The sequence below is a fragment of the Tauraco erythrolophus genome, chromosome 18, assembly GCF_009769465.1.
Source record: "Tauraco erythrolophus isolate bTauEry1 chromosome 18, bTauEry1.pri, whole genome shotgun sequence".
NCBI lineage: Eukaryota > Metazoa > Chordata > Aves > Musophagiformes > Musophagidae > Tauraco > Tauraco erythrolophus.
This window is the reverse complement of record NC_141482.1, coordinates 587,516-606,095: the sequence shown is the minus strand read 5'-3', so window position 1 is coordinate 606,095 and position 18,580 is coordinate 587,516. Positions and strand designations below refer to the sequence as shown.

General features: G+C 49.6%; 2 protein-coding genes across 4 annotated transcripts in view; both read left to right on the top strand.

Annotated features, from left to right (window-relative positions):
• Positions 1-98: 98 nt before the first annotated feature.
• On the top strand, positions 99-12,977 carry NFS1 (NFS1 cysteine desulfurase). 3 transcript variants are annotated; one of them, XM_086622905.1, is made up of 13 exons: positions 99-181; positions 353-392; positions 1,133-1,249; positions 1,865-1,948; positions 2,618-2,770; positions 3,782-3,875; positions 5,815-5,949; positions 7,034-7,191; positions 8,564-8,669; positions 8,854-8,935; positions 10,301-10,384; positions 10,509-10,598; positions 11,231-12,977. In XM_086622905.1, the coding sequence occupies exons 1-13, from the start codon at positions 99-101 to the stop codon at positions 11,292-11,294; spliced, it is 1,290 nt and encodes a 429-aa protein (XP_086479031.1). In that variant the 3' UTR covers positions 11,295-12,977. The 3 variants fall into 3 exon arrangements, with proteins under 3 accessions (XP_086479031.1, XP_086479030.1, XP_086479029.1); XM_086622904.1 differs by having other exon boundaries at positions 99-201; positions 325-392; XM_086622903.1 differs by having other exon boundaries at positions 99-392.
• A 3,955-nt stretch (positions 12,978-16,932) lies between these two features.
• Positions 16,933-18,580, top strand: part of CPNE1 (copine 1) — a 43,402-nt gene continuing 41,754 nt past the window's right edge. Inside the window, exon 1 of the mRNA XM_086622833.1 lies at positions 16,933-16,999. The gene's annotated coding sequence lies outside the window, so the exon portion shown is untranslated. The remainder of the gene's footprint in view (positions 17,000-18,580) is intronic.

Here is an 18,580-nt window from a genome sequence, read left to right as displayed (position 1 = left end):
CCGGCCCCGGCCCCGGCCCCGGCCCGCTTCCGGCGCGCGCGGTGACGCTCGGAAGGGGCGGGCAGACGCCCCGCCCCGCCCCGCCCCGCGCCGCGGCCATGCTGCTGTGGCGGAGCCGGGCGGCCCTGCGGGCGCTGCCCGCCCCGCGGCGGCTCTCGGCGGACGCGCCGCGACCGGCACCGGGACCGGGACCGGCACAGGGTGAGGCTGCGGCTGCGGCGGGGGGCGGCCGTGGAGCCCGAGGCGCGGGGCGGAGCGCGGTCCCGCCGCTCCCGCGGGCGCCTGGCGCGGCTCGTCCCTCCATCTCTCCCCCCCTCCCCTCAGGTGGCGGCGGCGATGGCGACGGCGCCCTGCGGCCGCTCTACATGGACGTCCAGGCCACCACCCCGCTGGTAAGGGCCGGGCCTCGCCCCGCCTTCGCGGGTCGCGGTGTCGGAGCCGCCGGGCCGCCCTCGCTCCCGCCCCCGCCCCACGGGTCTCCCCCCGGGGAACGGGAGAACCGAACGTTGCTTCTCGTCGCTCTGTTCTGGAGCGCTCGGCGTTCCCCGCGACGGCCGCGGGTGAGGCAGCGCCGTGTGGAGCCCGCGGGAACCGGACACTTCGCTCGGGCCCGGGAAGTCCGGCTCGTCCGCGAAAGGCCTCGGAGCTGCGGCACGGCGATGGCCTCGCCAGCCGCCGGGTCCCGCCCCCCCGTTGCCGCTGTCCGGGCGCGCTGCCGGGCGGGAGCGGGGCAGAGCCGCGCTGGGGCTCGCACCGGCGCCCGACGGGGCGGGCATTGCTTTGAGGGGCAGCAAGAGACCCGTTCAACCAAAATACTTCCCTGCGTAATTTTTCTCGAGTTTTTAAGGCTTTGTATTTCTTCTGCTCGGAAAATCCCCTTCTTCTGTGATCGTCTCAGTGGAGGTGGAGGTTGTCTGCGAGGACGCGGAGCGTAATTGCTGGATACTCGTGTTTGTCAGAGCCTACGTTGCATGGAACGTGCAGTAACCTCAAGTTGTGACATCCGACCTGAGCTGAGCCTGGGCACTGCAGCAGGCGTGCCGCTGTGCTGGGGCGGGGGGAGGACACGCGTGTGCAGAGGGGACAGAGGTGCTTTTTCTTCTCCGTCTCTGAGGCTGGTTGTGTCCCGCAGGATCCCAGAGTGCTGGACAGCATGCTCCCGTACCTGACAGCCTACTACGGCAACCCGCACTCCCGGACCCACGCCTACGGCTGGGAGAGCGAGGCCGCCATGGAGAGGGCGAGGCGGGTGAGTCCTGGGCTCTCCGCAGGTACAGCGGCTTTCCTGCTATGGAAATTCAGTGCCGAAAGGAAATCAAAAGCCATGATGAGACTGTTGTAGTCAGCTCGCTCTCTGTGGGCTGGGCTTAGCAGCTGCCCCTTTGCTCAGCTGTACTTCAGCAGATTTGTTGCAAGAAAAAGCAGCGAGATGAGAGCAACCGAAATGGCACAAACCAGTCCTTCAGGCAAAGTGCCTCGGGAGTTTCCGTTTCCTCAGGTCACAAGTGTGCTGCCGCAGTAGCTGGGCTAGCTGCATGTTTTATCGTTCTCCTAGCCCTAGGTTCCGGTCTTTGTCGTTTGGTTTGGAAGTAATATGGGCTGGGATTTTCTCAACTTTTACGCTCTGTTATGACAAGCTGGTGTTCAGCACCACCGCTGCGAACGACTATGAACTCCTGGTGCATTTCGTGTTAATGCGGATATTTAGGCCGTTGTGCCCGTAGCGTAACTTTGCTAACAGACACTAGCTGTAATCCTTTCGAGGCCCAAAGGGCTGCTCTTGAAAACGTTTTGCATGTGTTTTGCTACGGTGCATTCATTGTATTTATCATAACAAATCAAATTTGTGTTTCTTTTTAAACAGCAAGTTGCGGATTTAGTAGGAGCTGATTCAAGGGAAATTATATTTACCAGTGGTGCAACAGAATCAAATAATATGGCAATTAAGGTAAAAGGTTTATCCTGGTAGTTATTTTTTACATTAGGATTATGCTCCAAGGAACTGTACTCATCTTTCAGCAGTGTAGATGTTAGTATGTTGATGTAGTTAACAAGCAGTTGCATTACTGAGTTCCTGGATTTACTCCTTCTGGTGTTCTGCTACATACATGGAGGAAATACTGGGATGTTGTGGTGCCCAGGACGTGGTTTCGAGGACAGAGTATAATACTCTCAATGTTTATCTTGCATGCACCAAATACAATCCTTCTGCTTTCATAATTAAAATCTTTATCATGAAATATAGTAGAGATGCTCATTAAGAACTTTTTTCTCACTCAGATGAGGTAGTGTTTTAACTTTAATGTGTGGTTGTTCAGACCTCTCGTTGTGTATGACTCCGTTGCAAATGTTCTTTAAAAAGCATTTCTGTTAATAGTGTCTGGAATTTATGTCGGTTAACATTTTCACAGGCTTTTTGAAAAGTGAGATGCTTTGAAAAATGAGTGCTGGTGGAAATATGTGGTGTGAATTACATGTCAGTACTTTTAGATTCATGATTTTGGGGCAAACAGGGAAGGTCCAAATGGTAATTTCCTGGGTTTGATCATCTTATGTAAAGCTTGCTTTCTTCAGTGGTCTAATGGCAGATTTCTTGTTCATGGATTGTGCCTGCCAGGGAGTTGCAAGGTTCTATAAATCCAGAAAAAAGCACATCATTACTACGCAAACAGAGCACAAGTGTGTGTTGGATTCTTGCCGTTCCTTGGAGTCAGAAGGTTTCCAGGTCACCTACCTGCCTGTTAAAAAGAATGGACTCATAGATTTGAAGGTAGGTCGTTTACTGACGGAAAGTGAAAACAGATGAGGGTTTTGTTTCAAATTGATGCTCAAGAGGACTTGGTGTCCTCTGGACAATAAAGAGGAAAGGGTGATAAATATTACAAGGTGGAGTGAGAGTCACAGTCAAATCTCCATAACAGTTTGAGAAGGATTTTCTGTCCCGTCTGGTGCTCTAGACTTCTTCTTAGCCAAAACATCCATCTCTGATGCCAGCGTTCACCTGCTGTCATTCCTACCCGTGCAGGTGGAGCTGTTTCATACTCTGTAGAGAGCCCAGTACATGACTGGGATGGAGCTGGCTTTGATACAGGAGTTAGCAGTGAAATTTCCTGACCTGAGCTGCTCGAGGCATCAGATGCAGCGATTACGATACTTCCTTCTGCTTGCTGTCCATGAACTGCCCCTCTGGGTGTAGTGCCACAGTCCATTTGGAAGTTGTCTCTGCTTATCTCATCACTTGTGTCCTGTAACATGGGACAGCATCAGTTTTATTTCTAGCCCCGTTGTCAGGCCTAGGGAGATGTCGCGTGTACATGGCGGGGTGGGGGGATCAGGCCTGCAGGCACAGAATGGCTACAGGTTCTCCGAGAGCTTTGCTGGGAGACCCCTTTGCACGTTCCTTCGCAGCCAGCCTCGCTTCGGCCAGGTGTGGCTGAAGCTGTTCTGCGGGTGGTTCATCCACTGAAGACAATAATCCAGAGGAACTGTCAGACGTAGCAAAAGCCTGTACTGACCTGATTTAATCAGGGCAGGTGCCACGGCGCGTGCCAAGGTTAGGATGTGCAGAAATGCAACTGATCGTGCTCCTCTTCTTCCCACAATTTCGTGTTCGCGTGGATTAGTGCTCTCGCCAGGACCGTGTGTCAGAACCGAGGGGTTTGTTGGCAGTGTGCTGGTTAGGGGCTGGTGGTTAAGATTTGCAAGCAAACTGAAGGTGTGCTCAGGAATCTTTTGCTTTTGCTTTTAATCACAACTTCTGTCTGTCTGAATGTTTCACCAGGATTTGGAGGCTGCTTTCCAGCCAGACACGAGTCTGGTTTCGGTCATGACTGTGAATAATGAAATAGGAGTCAAGCAGCCGATTCATGACATTGGTAAGTGCCCTGTGGCTTCCAGAGGCCAGCTGGTGTTCGGCTTCATTGTACTTAATGTTTTCATAGCCAAGTGCTACTGGTGTAAAAGATGAGGTGTAGTATAGTTAAAGAATAAATTTTAATGCTGTTCCAAATAAAAACTTATTTTTAAAGAGAAATGAGGCTGAAATTCAGTACTTTGACAGTGAATATTGCAGCAATTACAACCTTGTAGTACAGATCAGCAGCATGGTTTCGTTATGAATTGTACAATGGATGAAAAAATTGCACAGAATACCTGTCCCGATGCGTTTACATACTACAGAGGTTTATTGAGTGCTTGTGGTGTTTAAGAGGAGAAATGTGCAGAACTTGGGGTGGGAGGGGATAGTGACCACCACACTTAGACACCTCTTCCCCCCAGTGTTGCCATGTGCGGTCGAGAACAATTGCTTTGGAGGTCAAAAGGCCACTGAAGAGCCAGGTTTATGGAACAGGAGGCAGGGAGAGGGTGAGCCAGGCTCTGAGCAGGCCGATGGAGAGATAGGAACCTCCGGGCAGTCTGGCAAAGCAGGTGAAGGGAGAGCTGGAGAACCAGGGTCGTTGGAGCAGGCAGGGTGAGCAGGTGGCCAACATATGCAGCTCCCAGGATCCCATGGTGATTCCTTGATAACGTTTCCCATGACAGTGACAAAACACACCCCCTCCTTCATATTCAAGATATCCTTTCACAATACGTTTGAGTTTTCAGGCAGTTTTTAGGCTTTGACCTCTTCCCTGGAGTTTATACGGCATGTTTCTGGAGCGTCTTGTTTTCCCAGGCTGTGACAGGCATCTTACCTGTCGTGCAGCTGATCTTCCTCTTGCTTAGCTGCCGCATTTGTTGGGTTTTTTTTTTAATTATTATCTTCAAAACAGCATTTTCTCCAAGGCTTTTCAGGTTATATTTCTTCGTTAGCACCTAATTGAGCATCAGTGAGTTGCTTACAGACCTGAGGACTCACTTTTCCTCCTGTGCTTATGTTATCAAGGCCGTTACTGTTGTCTCACACTTAAATGCTGGAGATACCTGGTGCCAAGCTCTGGTTACCACAGTAAGCTCTCTAACACCTTGGTAACAGGTCTAATGGCCAGGACTGGGGCCTGGCAGAGCTGAGCTAAGGCCCTGCCAGCATGGTGGACTACAGGAGGACAATGTCTCCTGTGAAAGATAACACTGGACTTGCTGTGCCAAGGAGAGGTCTGGGGTGGAACTGTGCTAGGTACGGATTCTGTGGAAGACAAGTCGTGAGGTTTTTGATGACAAAAATAAATAATATTCAAGTTCACTGCCTGTGAACGTCACGTTGTTCTGTTCCTCAGTGTATCTTAGCTCTGGATGCAAAGATGTTGATTACAGTCTGGAGTGACTTCAAGTGGGAGTAATCAGCGTGCGTGAGGACTAGTGACAGTTGTGAGAATGTTTTTGATGCCCAGTATTGCAAATCTTCGAAAATAGAGGAAACAACATGAATATACTTGATGAGTGTAAACCTGAAAGTAAGGCTGGATTGTACTAGACCGGTGTTGAGACGAAAAAGAATCAAGAAAAAAATATTTAATTTTGTCCATCTGTGGAGTCCTGTGCAGCTATTCGTACTTGAACTTGGTAGACATGGGTTTGGAAACAATCTCACTTCTTCAGAGCAGAAGACTTTTCATCTTCTCAACGAAAAAATTCACCGTGGTCTTACCTGCAGACTACGTAAAGCTGTGCCCAGCCAGGCTTCAGCTGGAATAGCTCCTGCACGGCTTTAGACACTGCCGTGAAGGAAACGTGACAGCGCCCACTTCTTCCTCTGTCCCCTCCGAACTGGTCCCTGTTACAAACCGATGCGTTAGATTCTTGCTTGGAATCACTGGAATCGTAACGATTAGATGAGATGATGTGGATTTTCTTGCTCTTGTGTTTTTATTACAGGTGAGATCTGCCGTGCGCGTAAGGTTTTCTTCCACACAGATGCTGCACAAGCAATTGGTAAAATTCCGATAGATGTCAACGACATGAAAATTGATCTAATGAGCATCAGTGGCCATAAAATTTACGGGCCCAAAGGTACTTAGTGAAGTGCTTTTCTAGAGAATTGTTGTTTCCATGCCTACCTTAAGGTAACTACACAAGGTACGAGGTCAGACCTGTTGGAGTTACTGGTACTTAAACCGTGGAAAACTGTTCGAAGACTAGTACTGGACTGATTTTGGAGCAAGTCATTTTTGCATCTTCTTTGCAGAATGGGGTTTAAAATCTTACTATGGGTTTTCTAGTTGACTCTCAAAGAGTAAAAGTTCAGCTGTTATCACTGTCATGGTCCATTTAGTTTGTAGCACTGGGTGTAGAAAGACAGAAATCAGGTTTGCTCTATTCTTTGTGCTATTCAGAAACAAAAGGAAGAATTATTATTTTTTTATGTTATCTGTTTCTGTACGAGCTCTTCTGAGAGCCGAAGATGTGTCTCTGGACAAGGACTCAATTTTCAACCAATAACTTTGGGCAGGTGACAAACATAAATTTTCACAGCTTCTTAAGACCAGAAGTTGCAACCATTCTTCCTGTGATGACAGTCACTCGTTAGGTACGCTGAGGCACGTGAAGACATGGAAATCAAGCTTCTAGGTAAGAGGACTAGAGAGGGAAATTGGCTGGCTGTCAAAACCAGCTCATCTAATCTACCTGTTGGAAATTGGTGCCGCTGGTGAGTTCTCCCTGATGAGAAGAAAGGGAGAGGACTCCTGGGACTGGTGCTGGCCTGGGAAGCCAGGGAAAGGAGTTCTTCCAGAGCTTTCAGTTGGAAGTCAGTAAGGGAACATCCATGAACGAAATATCTGCACACAAAAACCACAGCGCAAAGGGACGTGCTTCAGCGATGGGTGAGGGAAGTACCTTGTCTTTAGGTGGCTGAAGCACACTGGGAGAAACTGAGCTTCCCTCATGGCTGAAGCTCTGGGAGCCTGAGTGAAGAGGAGCACGAATGGTGGGAACAAACACCATTTCCTAGAAAATACTGTGCTTCCGTATGTGTTCACGACGTTTTTCTCCAGTGTAGTGTCCAAATCTGTATTTGCTCTGGAAACAAGGAATGTTTCCAAACCTTGGGTCTCTTTTTATAATGTCGGAACTGTGAGCTTTCCTTGTTTTCCAGGGGTCGGTGCTATCTATGTTCGCCGCCGACCGCGTGTCAGGCTGGAGCCCCTGCAAAGCGGGGGAGGCCAGGAGAGAGGGCTGCGCTCTGGGACTGTGCCCACTCCGTTAGCCGTGGGCCTGGGGGCAGCGTGTGAAGTGGCACAGCAAGAGATGGAGGTATGTGGGAAAAGATACTTGTCCTGGATTCCAGAAAATAATGTAGTGGCGCTAGTTAGGTCTTGGATTCTGTAGGCCTTTTTGTGTCCATGTGCCTGAATTCTTGTGTCATAACATTAAGTAAATGTTTTGAGATCTTCAGCGATGTTTTTGGGTAATTGGAAATTGGGGTTTAGATTGCTTAAGGTTTTTTTTTTTTCTTGAAGTGGTTCAAATCATGGTTTTCTACAGCAGGTTTACAGCTGACAGTTTTAGTGAAATACAACTTTAAGGGCTTATACTCATCTCTCCATTCTGCACCTGTGTCTTAGCGGCATCTCTGACAACAAATAAATCATGTTTATATATGTAATAATATATCATGTTTAATAATGTGTATTGAAAGAAATAAGACTTCCTAGCCCATCGTCATACCTATGAAACGTAGATCAAGTTTACTGCAGCTTTGCAACTAAGAATTTTTTTTTTCCCCTTGCCTGGACAGTAAAGTTTATCTGCTAGATCTGGTGCCTAAGCCTCTGTGTGCTCCTTTGTCTGTTTGTGGGCACCAGTGCATCCCTTACAGCTGGAATTTAAAAATCCTTTAATATAGTGCCAGTGGGATGCATAAGCCGGGTATCTGTACGCATAGGATCAGGCTTCTTCCTGGGAGGCAGGCAGAGATCTGGGTGGTGGTGGAAGCCTTGTTAGAGGCTCGAGAGCCTGCAGGGCCTGAATTCTGCACGAGCCTCAGATCTGGATTCTTCTCTTTGCCTGGCAGAGTTTTTGCATTTCTAGACCAAGTAATGTGGCTGTTTCTGTGCACTGGAGCTGATCCCATACCTTACTGCTTTTTTAGCATAAGTGACCTCATTTTCCACTCTAGAATGAGACCCTGCACACAGGCAGTTCTCATTGCATAGGTTACGCGTTGTAGCAGCTGAGTTCACAGTAATTTGCAAGTCCTTGTCTTCATGTAGTGCAGGCTGAGAGCTTCTAGGGATATAAGGGGCACTTACATAATAGGTGCCCGTCCTCGTGCTACAAAATGCGTCATCTTACGTATGATGACAGATAGAAGCACTGAGCACAGAGAGCTCGGTGCTTTTATGAAAGCCAGTTTGGCAGCTTGTATATATAGATCTTTCTCACCAGTTTGGAATATTTTTGAAGGCTGAGCTAGCCAGGACCAAACTGATAATTCTCTTTTAAAACAGTCTCTAGAGTAAGCAGAGTTTGACAGTTTCTTTTTAAGTTTCAGATGTGTTCTTTCCCTAGTCTAACCAAACCCAGCTACTTCAGCCTGCTCCTGGCTGGTGACAGAAAGCAGTTTGAGGGAGGTCAAACTGTGCACCGTTTGTTATTTTGGTCTCTCTTTTAATTTCTTTGCTAGTATGACCATAAGCGAATCTCACGACTGGCAGAGCGACTGGTTACAAAAATAATGAGTGAAGTTCCTGATGTGGTTATGAACGGAGACAGAGAGCATCGCTACCCAGGTAACGTTAGCAAAATCCTGAGCCTGCCGGAACTGTTCTGCCCCCCAGTGTTCATGGCCACGACTGAATGATGCACTTTCGCTACACGTTGTGCAAGTACTTCCACATGGGGTAGGATTTGCCCTAGGTTTCAGCTGATGAAAGTTGTTTGTTTGGTTTTTTAATTTCATTTATTTGTATGTAGGATGCATCAATTTATCTTTTGCCTATGTGGAAGGAGAGAGCCTTCTGATGGCACTGAAAGACGTGGCTCTGTCTTCAGGAAGGTAGGTGTAATGCTTGGGAAGGATAGCGGTGTGTTTTGGAGAGCAAATAACGTCTGCTAGTGGAGGTACAGACTAAAGATGGTCTCCTCTGTGCCCAGTGTTTGTGTGTTCAGTTAATGCATTGGCCTGGCATTGACTGTCTTCTGTGATGGTGTTCCTCTAAAGCGGCACATTTCAAATGAAGGTCAAAGTTACTCATCCCGAAAGAAGAAAAAAAAAAAAATAAAAAAATCTCAAACACAGCCAAAAGAACTGACATAGAAATTGCTACCTGCCAGCCTTGCAGACTGGTTACCTGCAATCTGAGTAGCCTTGACTTGTAGCTGCTGGTGACACTTTCATTCTAAAGCCTACCAGCACTCGAGCAGCTTCTGTCCGTCAGCAGGATTTCACACAAGTGGCAGATTGCAACCAGAATCTAGCCAGGCTGCACGAATACCTGAATTAAGTTCGCTCATGGTGCCTGTGTGTAATGCAAAAGCAGAAAGAAAATTGAGTGCACTTTTATGGAGCTCTGACTCCACAGGAGTGACCAGTAACGTTTCTGTTGCTAAGACAAAGTTGACACTTATGATGAAGTTAACGGAGTGCAGAGATGACCCCTTTCCTCACCTGTGAGGACAAAGCGGTCAGCGTATCTCAGTCAGAAATACATTGGCACAGGAAGAACAAGTCTCTCTGAAGAAAAAGTCTTATGGAGCGGAACGCTTCTGTAATTGGAAAATCTCTTCTGAGGCTCTGGTTGGTGCAGCAGAGAGCTGTCAGCAGCTCCGGTTGGTGCTGCATGTTGCTCACTGAAAATTGAGTGAGGACATGTAAGCGCTTTTGCCCACCGGTTCAAGATGGAAGTTCTCTCTACTGATGACTGTAACTAGATGATCTTGCTCTGGATTCCTCTGCACCATTGTCCATTGATTTGTTCTGCTGCCAAACAGCAGCTTGTGAAGTCTTTTTTCTTTTTTACTGTTCCTGTTGATATGTTGCCATCTCTGGCTGGTTCTGTCTTGGCTCCGTTGTCTTTTTTTCACGGCCTTCACTTCAGCTACCTCTCAGTCTGCATTCCCGCTGCTTCTTTGTGGCGTTGTGTTTATCCTTACTGAGTTATCTGTGCTCTCTCTTCTTATCTCATGCTCCTTATTTATTACCCTCATTCCTCTCTAATGCCTGCCCCTTCCATTCTTTTTCTTTGGCAGCAGAAACACTGCCCTCACTGGTGGTTTCTAAGAGGTTGGCAAAACTGATATAGGTGGTTGTAATGAGTCATAGTAATATTCAGTGTCTGGCAGTGACCTGCTCTTTGTTGGAGGAGAGTAGCGGTGTTACATGAACGGAAGTGTGAACTTCACCTGCCTTCCCTTTCCCCAGTGCTTGCACGTCAGCTTCTCTGGAGCCTTCCTATGTTTTGCGGGCCATCGGAACAGACGAAGACCTGGCTCACTCATCTATAAGGTGAGTGGAGTGGTCTTCCCATGCTTCCAAATATTGTTCTTGTCTGCTGAAAGTAGGTGTTGGATTTGTTCTGCCCCTCCATACGCATGTTGTTCTAGTCTTTAATGGCTTTCTTTTGGTTCAGATTCGGCATTGGTCGTTTCACCACGGAGGAAGAAATAGATTACACGGTGCAGAAGTGCATACAGCACGTGAAGAGGCTGAGGGAAATGAGGTGAGCCATCTTCTTGTTGAACGTAAAGACTTTGTCAGTATGATAATCATTTGAAGAGCTGGATTTAGTTGAAAGTAATTTTTTGCTTAAAAAAATCTGGTGGTGTTTCTGTATATAAGCAAGCAGTGTTGCCAGAGCAGGTAGTGGGCCTGATCTTAACAGCAGTGACAGGTTTTTAAGGAAACAAACCTGATAACAAACCTTCTTTCAGATCCTGCCTTTCTCAGGGAAGGAATACGAGTAGGGCAGCACCTAGAAGTTGCTAAGCCAGAGATGGTATTGCTGTGTTTATGTATCACTCAGTTGTTTTATTTTGTTGAAACTGGAAGATTCCTGACTCCCCTCTACAGTGTCAAACGCGCGGGCTCTGTCTGTAAGAGGCAGGAATACTTTATGCCCAAAGTGGGAGCAGGAAGTGAAGTGGAGCACCTGCCCTGTCACCTCTGGTATTTTGGGCTGAGGACACAGTTGAGGACTGGTTGTCTGAAGCTTGCTGACCTCCAGAAGGAGAACATGGGTAGATAGGTATCTCCCAATTTCTCGTGATGTTGATGAAGTTGTCTGTTTGGTTATTATTGTCAATGTGGTGTTGCACATTTTAGATAGCCCTCATTTTTCTCCTTTCTTTACAGCCCTCTCTGGGAGATGGTGCAGGATGGAATTGACCTCAAAAGCATTAAATGGACTCAGCACTGAGAAAACATCGCTATCCATGGACTAGATGTGCATTTTCTGTACATTCCTGAACAAATTGTGCAGCACTTCTGGGTTTCGGCACTTGCAATTTGACTGGAAAACTACCCTTTCTGATCACAAAGTCTAAGAAGCCACAAATGAAACTAGTCATTACCCTGGAGAAAGGCAGGATGATGTAACACTCATTGCGTTTATATCGACACACAGAAATTTATGCGAAAACATAATTTATTCAGAAATGTATTTTCTAATAAGAAAAAGAAATCAGTGCGTTGCTCCTGGGCCACTGAAATCCTGACGAGAGGTTGTTGCTTCTCAGTGGAAAATACCCCTGTAGCTGTTCCGTTTGCAGTGCAGATCCATCGCCAGGCCTCTCCTTCTTCCTGTTCCAGGCAGGTGTCCTGCAACAGCAGCCAGCTTTGTGCTGTTCGGATGTGCTGTACTGTGAGAAATTCCCAGGTAGGAAGAAGCTTGGCATTTCTAGAGGAAAAGGATGCCTCGGTGTGGCTATGTGCCTTCACAGTTAACTTGTACGTGCAGTTAAGAACAATATTTTTTTTTCTCACACTGACTATTTTTGGCTCTTTTTCCTTGGTTTTATATTTTTTTTTTGAGTGATGCTTGTGCAGACAAATTTGCATTAATCCATAGCATCCTTCTGCGTTACAGAGTTTACGACATGATGATGATGCACTTTGCTGTCCCCTCCAGTGTGGTTTTTTCCATGCAATTTTTTTCTAAGTAAGGAAAGAAAACTTGGAAGACTGGGGAAGAGGGATAGGCAGAATATGTCAGCTCCAGTTGCAGTACTAGTGTAGTTGGAACATGAGTGGTGGTGGTGGTGGGGAGAGCAGATAAAGTGCAATGTCTTAATGCAGTCTGGGGTTTTTGTTGTTTTGGGGTGTTTTTCTCCACTTGTGATGAGTCCTTGGCTGTTACTCAGAGTTTGGCTTCTGTCACTTTAGGGAGTCTTGCCCAGATTTCCCTGCATGACAGCCTGTACTTCTGTCTGACTGGAGACTTAGCGTGAGAGTCCGTTCCCTGCAGATGCTGGGGGAAAGTCTGTTAAAAAGGGTTTGATGAGAATAATTCACACCAGAGTTTCTCCTTTGTTGATCTTTCCAGTAGGACACTTAACCCTGTATTACGAAGTGCCTTTGTTCCCGTTGCGTAAGCAGACAGCTCTCAAATGAGTTCTGTTGATCGATGGATGCTGTTTTAGCTGCTGAGTGTAACGCACCCTATAGACAGTGCGTCTTCAGGTCTGGCTGGTATCTACCTCGAGGATGAACCATGTAATGCAAAAGCTGAAGCCCAGTCTCACAAGGTGGATTGTGTTACAGAAGCTTCTTCTTTTTGTTGTCGTTACCACAAAATCTGTTTGGACAGATTTGGTTTTGTGTGATGCAAAGCTAATCCTCAGTTGTCCTATGAAATTATTAGCTTTAGCAGTTTCAATATTGTATGGCTGGCACCTTATATTTCATCACAACATTCTGGAAACTACCACCTGCATAAACAGGTTTTAGAGGTGGTGTTTGTACTGTGTTTTATCCTTGGGCAATATATGTTTTCTGGATTAAGTGTGTGATAACATTTTCCCAGCATGTTTGAGGACTATATGTTTATGAAATTGTTCTTTGTGTTTCATGGATGATAAAAAAAATACATGTAAGACTTAAACTTGGCTACTTGCTGTCTTCGGGTCCACGTTTTGGCCTGAACTATGTAGCACAATCACTGTGTTGCTAAATTGCAGCCGGTTGTTAGAGAACAGAGAAAGAGAAACTCACAAGTTTTCTCTGAACAGTTAGAAGCTCTTTCAGGCTGATATTTGACTTTTGATGAATCATCCTTCTCAAATTCAATGCCTGATCTGAGCTATTTTTTTAATTCAAATAGCTTAAATTGTGATTATTTTGAGAAATGAAAGCCCAAAATCTTTAACATTCTGAGCACCTCTTATGTGCTAAGATTTAAAATATAAATTCTACATGTAAAGGTCTGGGCAACTCATTCACGCTGTTAGCAAATGTTGGTTTGAAAACGCTTACAGGACAAAATGAGGAAAAATTTGTAGTGGAGATACTTTTCACCATGACAGAAGTAATGCCAAGGATGAACATCCAGTTGTATGCCTCGGAATGCAGCTGAAGCTTTTTGTACGGGGAAGTAAATTTCTTTGGAAGGAGAATATTTACAAACGGAACTGCCTGTAACTCAGAAGTGAGGGAGCTGTGAGGTTTTGTGGGGTTTTTTGCAATTAATTGGAGCCATCTACAGGGCATTAATAATACAAGGTGACAATACCAGGAAGGTGAGGATTTAGCATCACCATTTTGCAAGTGCCATAGAAATGGAAACAGTGTGACAAACAGGAATAAAATAAATTTCCAGCAGTGCAAGAAGGTTAGGTAATACACAAGGGGAGCAAAAAATCCTCCATGATGGACTGTAGTGTTTCTTAACGCTGATGTGGCATATCACCTAACTAGAAAAATTACTGAATATTTCTTCAGGAAGGATAATACAGAATTAGACCCCATAAACTTACTGGGGATTTTTTAAAATGATAAAGTGACAGAAATGGTATTGCTCCCAACAAAATATGGCCTCTTATCTTCGGTATCTGCCTGCTTGATGGGCTTGCTCTTTTCTCTGATGTGACTTCAGTCATGGTCCAACTGTTTTCAGTCCAATTGCTTCTGCTAACAATACATATGCCTTGTGCTTTGAAATGAAAAGAGTTTCCCAAAGCTGAGTCCCAAATAGTTGACTTAAGAGATCTCCACTAAAGACAGTTTTGATTAAATTTCAGAATGGTAAATGAAGTCCTGCCCTAGAAGAAGGCAAATGCCAGTTTTTAAAATGGACCAGCTGAGTGCTTGGGAGAACTGAGCACTCTGGCAGCTGATGTTCCTCCTCTCTATCCAAAACAGAGTAATAAGAACAGACTGGTGAAAGATGTTCTTACACAAAGAAAAGCTCATACTAGTGAGCAATCAAAGCAGGTTTGTGCTGAGTAGGGGTAATAAAAAACAAACAAGGTATTTAATTTAGTTTTATACAGGATCAATAAGGCACATCGTAGCTGACTGACGGATTTTAAGTACAGATAGGAATGAGGAGAGTATTCCTCCGAGGCTTCTGTGAGGATTATTTCTGTTGAACATTTTTCTAAATGTTTTGGAAACAAGGCTTGCAGTTGACATGTAGTAATCAGAAGGGAAAATATGAAGTAGTATGAATCATTTAGTAACCTGGGTTCATTCATCCAAAACACATCCTTGTACAGATAAAGGAACAGGATCAGAGGTGGTGGTTACAGAATGGTATCTCTAGGGTGCTGGAGAAGCAAAGAGCCTGGGATGTGGGGCAATGTTGCCAGACTAGCAGTGTAGCAAAAGCGTAATGCATGGAGGAAGGTGGAATTGGCACAAAGGGTGCTGGTTCCCTCAAGCTTTAATTTAAAATGTCCTGTGTACAACTTTTTTCCCCTAGTTGCATACCAACCACCCTACTTCAGTTTTGGTGTAGGTGGAGGAGACAGATAAATTAGCTCTCTCCCGGTAGTTTCCTAGTACCTAACAAAGGCAAATCCCATTCTTTCCAACGCCGTTTTTCTCTGCCTGCCTTCCACCACACGCATGTTACAGGGAGCATCCTGGGCATTGTGACCAGTGATCCCTGTCCTTCAACCTTCTGCCTACCTGTGCTTTGCTTTCTAGAGAGGCTTTTCCCTCTGCTATTGGTACCCAACTGCATCATGCCACCAACTCCTCCATGGTACTCTGGGTCACTCGGCGTACTCCTAATACTAGTCCAGGATTTTGTTCCCTGTCATCCACTCTACAAACAGATCTGCTTCTGTTAATCTTGAGTGAACTAAATATTGTCTCCCCGTGAAAATTTGGGTTTCGCTGAGAAGACAGCTGGAAACCTGTGGACGTAATCCGTGTCACAGGCATCTGTTCCAGACTTTGCTCCAGCTGAGCACAGACCAGAAGACTTGAGGTGCAAGTGCTGGTCTGCAGCAGCTGTCCAGGGCATTAGGACTTGTTCACCAGGGTGCTTTTGTGGAATCAATACAGACACAGTCCAGAGGCCTACTGAGGATTACGTAGTTGGGCCCTCGTTTTTTTGCTGGTCCACACAGTAAACATCACCAGTCTCTCCATCAGACTTTATTTCAGCAACAAAAAGCAGTGTGGTTACTCACCACATCGCACAAAAGCTGAAAAGCCTTTAATTTTCTTTAATTAAAGATACCCCAGCAGTGCCCTTTTATCCTGTGCTTTCTCCCTGTGCAGGGTGGCTGGTGCAGCCTGGGAAGTGCTGCAGTGAGGCCCTGAGCTGCAGGTGCTCCTGCTGCCCCTCGTGTACCCTGGGCACGCAGCCATCTCGGGGTCTGGCACACCTGGCTGTGGGTCCTGCTGGTGACCCCCATCACCTGCTCTCGGCTGTGTTGAGGGGCGCGCTGGCAGCTAACCCTGCCTCGCGTCCCAACTGGAACGAGAAAACATTGGATACTACCTGCAGCAATCAAGGAGTGGTATGTGAGCAGGTGGCACACCTGGCAAGATAAAAAGGAGTTCGCTTGACAGAACTGATAAATCTTCAGAGCAGTTGTTATCATAAGAAACAAACAGAATACAAAATCTGTAAATCCAGGGATAATAGGGAGAAGATAAACAAGTGTGGGCTGTTGGGAGGGGATGAGGGTGGTAAAGGAGGAGAATCTGGGAGCAGAAAGAGGAGATACACAGGGAAACAAATCGTGGAGCGGGGGTTACTGCGGTAGGGAGCAGCGCCAGGCCTGACCCCGTTGTCTCGGGACAACACGACCGTTGCACGGTTGGGCCCCGCTTGCTGTAACGTGGGGAAAAACAGCTGCGGGGCCGAACGGCTGAACCCCCAAACCCGCTGCAAAGGCGTTCGTAACGGGAGCGGCGGGTTTATTTTCATTCCCCTCTCGCAGCGGGCCGCGCAGGGTTTTTCACCGGCCATGGGCGCTGCTGCAGCCCCCGCGCTGACAGCGCCCCGGGGGCGTCCGGCCGCTGCGCACCGCCGGGCATCGTCCGTGACGGGCGATCGGGCGCAGGGCGGCGAGACCCGGGGCACCGACCCGGGGCACCCGTGAATTCCGCACCCTGCTCCGGAGCGAGGCCGGACACAACCGCTCCTCTCGGCGTCCCTTCGCTCGCCGGCAGCCCGCCGCCTCCTTCCCGCCCGCGCTGCCCCAGCCGCACCCCGTGACGCCATCGTGAGCGCCCGCCAAACGCGGCGCTGTCAGCCTGCGGCCGTGGCACCAGAGGCACGGATCCCGACTGCGGCTCCGGCGCTGCGCCTCCCGGCTGCAGTGTCGCTGGACGGAAGGGCCCGTAACGGACGGTTTATCGCGACACACCCGCCGCTTCCCGCGCCGGCCCCCCCGCCCCAGGCAGGCGGCCCGGGCCGCCGCGCGGCGCATGCGCCGTCCGCCCCTGCGTGCAGCCCCGCCCCGGGCCGCCTTGCGCGCGCCGGCGTGCCCCGCCCTCCCGGGGCGGCCCGGCCCGGGACACGCCCCTCCCTGGCGGCGGGTGGCGGCGCCGCGGCGAGGCGGCCATTTTGTGGCGCTGCGCAGTCGGTGGCGCTGGGCTCGGCGCGGAGCGGGGCCCGGGGCGGTTCGGCTCCGTTCTGGCCCTTGTCCCTGTGTAGATCCCTCGGTAAGAGCGCGGTGGCGCCCGGGCGGGCCGGGCCGTCTGCCCTGCCGTCTGCCCTGCCCCGCGCTGCGGGCCCGCGGCGCGGCGGGGCGCGGCGGGAGGCGACGCGAGGGAGGGAGGGAGGGAGGCCGGGCGGGCGCGGCGGGCGCGCGGCCCCGCGCACAAAGGGCCGGGCCGGGCCGGGCGGCGCCTCCCGCGCTGCGGGCCCGCGGCGCCGAGCGGGGGCCGCTTCCGCCCCGCCGCGGGCTGCCGCGCTGAGGCCGGGGCGCCCGGGCCGCGGCCTGGCCCTGGCCCTCGCCCGCTCCCGCCCTCCCTCTCGCCGCGCGTCCGCCCGCGCCCGGCGGCCCGCGGAGCGGCGCGGGCAGGTGAGTATGTGCGGGCCGAGCGCAGGCGCCGAGGGCCCGGCCGGGGGGCGCGGCCGAGTGACCTTGCGGCGGCGCCGGGGCCGGAGCCGGAGCCGCGGCCGGGCCGCGGGAGCTCTGCCGGCGGTGGGCGCGGGCGGCGCCGCGGCGGGCCGGGAGCCGCGCGGGCCCCGGGCCGTGGGGGAGCGGCGGGAGCTGCGCGGCCGGTGGGCGCGGCGGCGCGTCCCGGTGTCGGCGCCTCGCCCCTGCGGCGCGGGGCCGGTGCCGGCGGGGCTCGTCCCGGGAGGGCTCCGCGGGGCGCGGCGGCCGCTCCTCTCCCGGCCCCGGCGGGTGGAGCGGGGCAAACGCTCCGCGCTGTGTGGGAAGAGGGTCCCCGGTGCCGCCCCGCTCGTCGGGGTCAGCCTGTGAACACCGGCGAAGCTGCCGTGCAGTAGCGTAACGCTCTTCTCAACTACGAAAAATCAGCTCTTTAAAAAAACCCAACCAAAACCAACAAACCACCAACGACCAAAGCTAAAAGCCGCCCACCCCAAACCGCCCCAGTATTGAAGTGGGTCCCAGAAATACACCAGGAGCCTCCCTGAGCATTCTTTCGGAAAAACCCCGTCAGCGCGGGTTTTACTCGCTTTTAGCCTTATCTAGTCATCGTAGTGATTTTCTTCCCCACCTGGATCTGCTGGGGTTAGGCAGAAAAATAAATCGGCAGGTTGTTTCATCGGCTGGTTGGTGTCCAGTGGATGGTGGTTCTTCTCTGGAGAGCTGCTGAGGTGGTGTGGAGAGCCTCTCCCACAGAGTCCCAGGGACGTGTCAGCGTTGTGCGGGAGCGCCTGTGCCCCAGTGGATGTTCGTCTGGTTGATACGCTCGTGCACATCGGGTTGATTGGAAAGGATGTCTTTACCTACGAGAGTGACAGATGGTTTTCTTTAAAGTGAAGAGAATTGAGACTTGGGAGCAAAAGTAGATGGTGTTTAGTGGAAAGGTTGAACACAGAGTTTTGTACTTTTTCTGAGGAATGCTGCTTGGTTTCGTTTATCTCGTTTCACGTTATAGCCTTTTTGTCTTAGTCTGCTGCAAACCTTCAGCTGGTTTTCAGTGCTGTGAAGAGGAACGTGTTCAGCGCTTTGGTTACAGTACTGGAAATGTATGACATTGGGGTTTTCTTCCAAATGGAAAGTTCCTCGTGCATGAAAGATTTATCTGCTTCTTGGAGCAGGTGTGTTT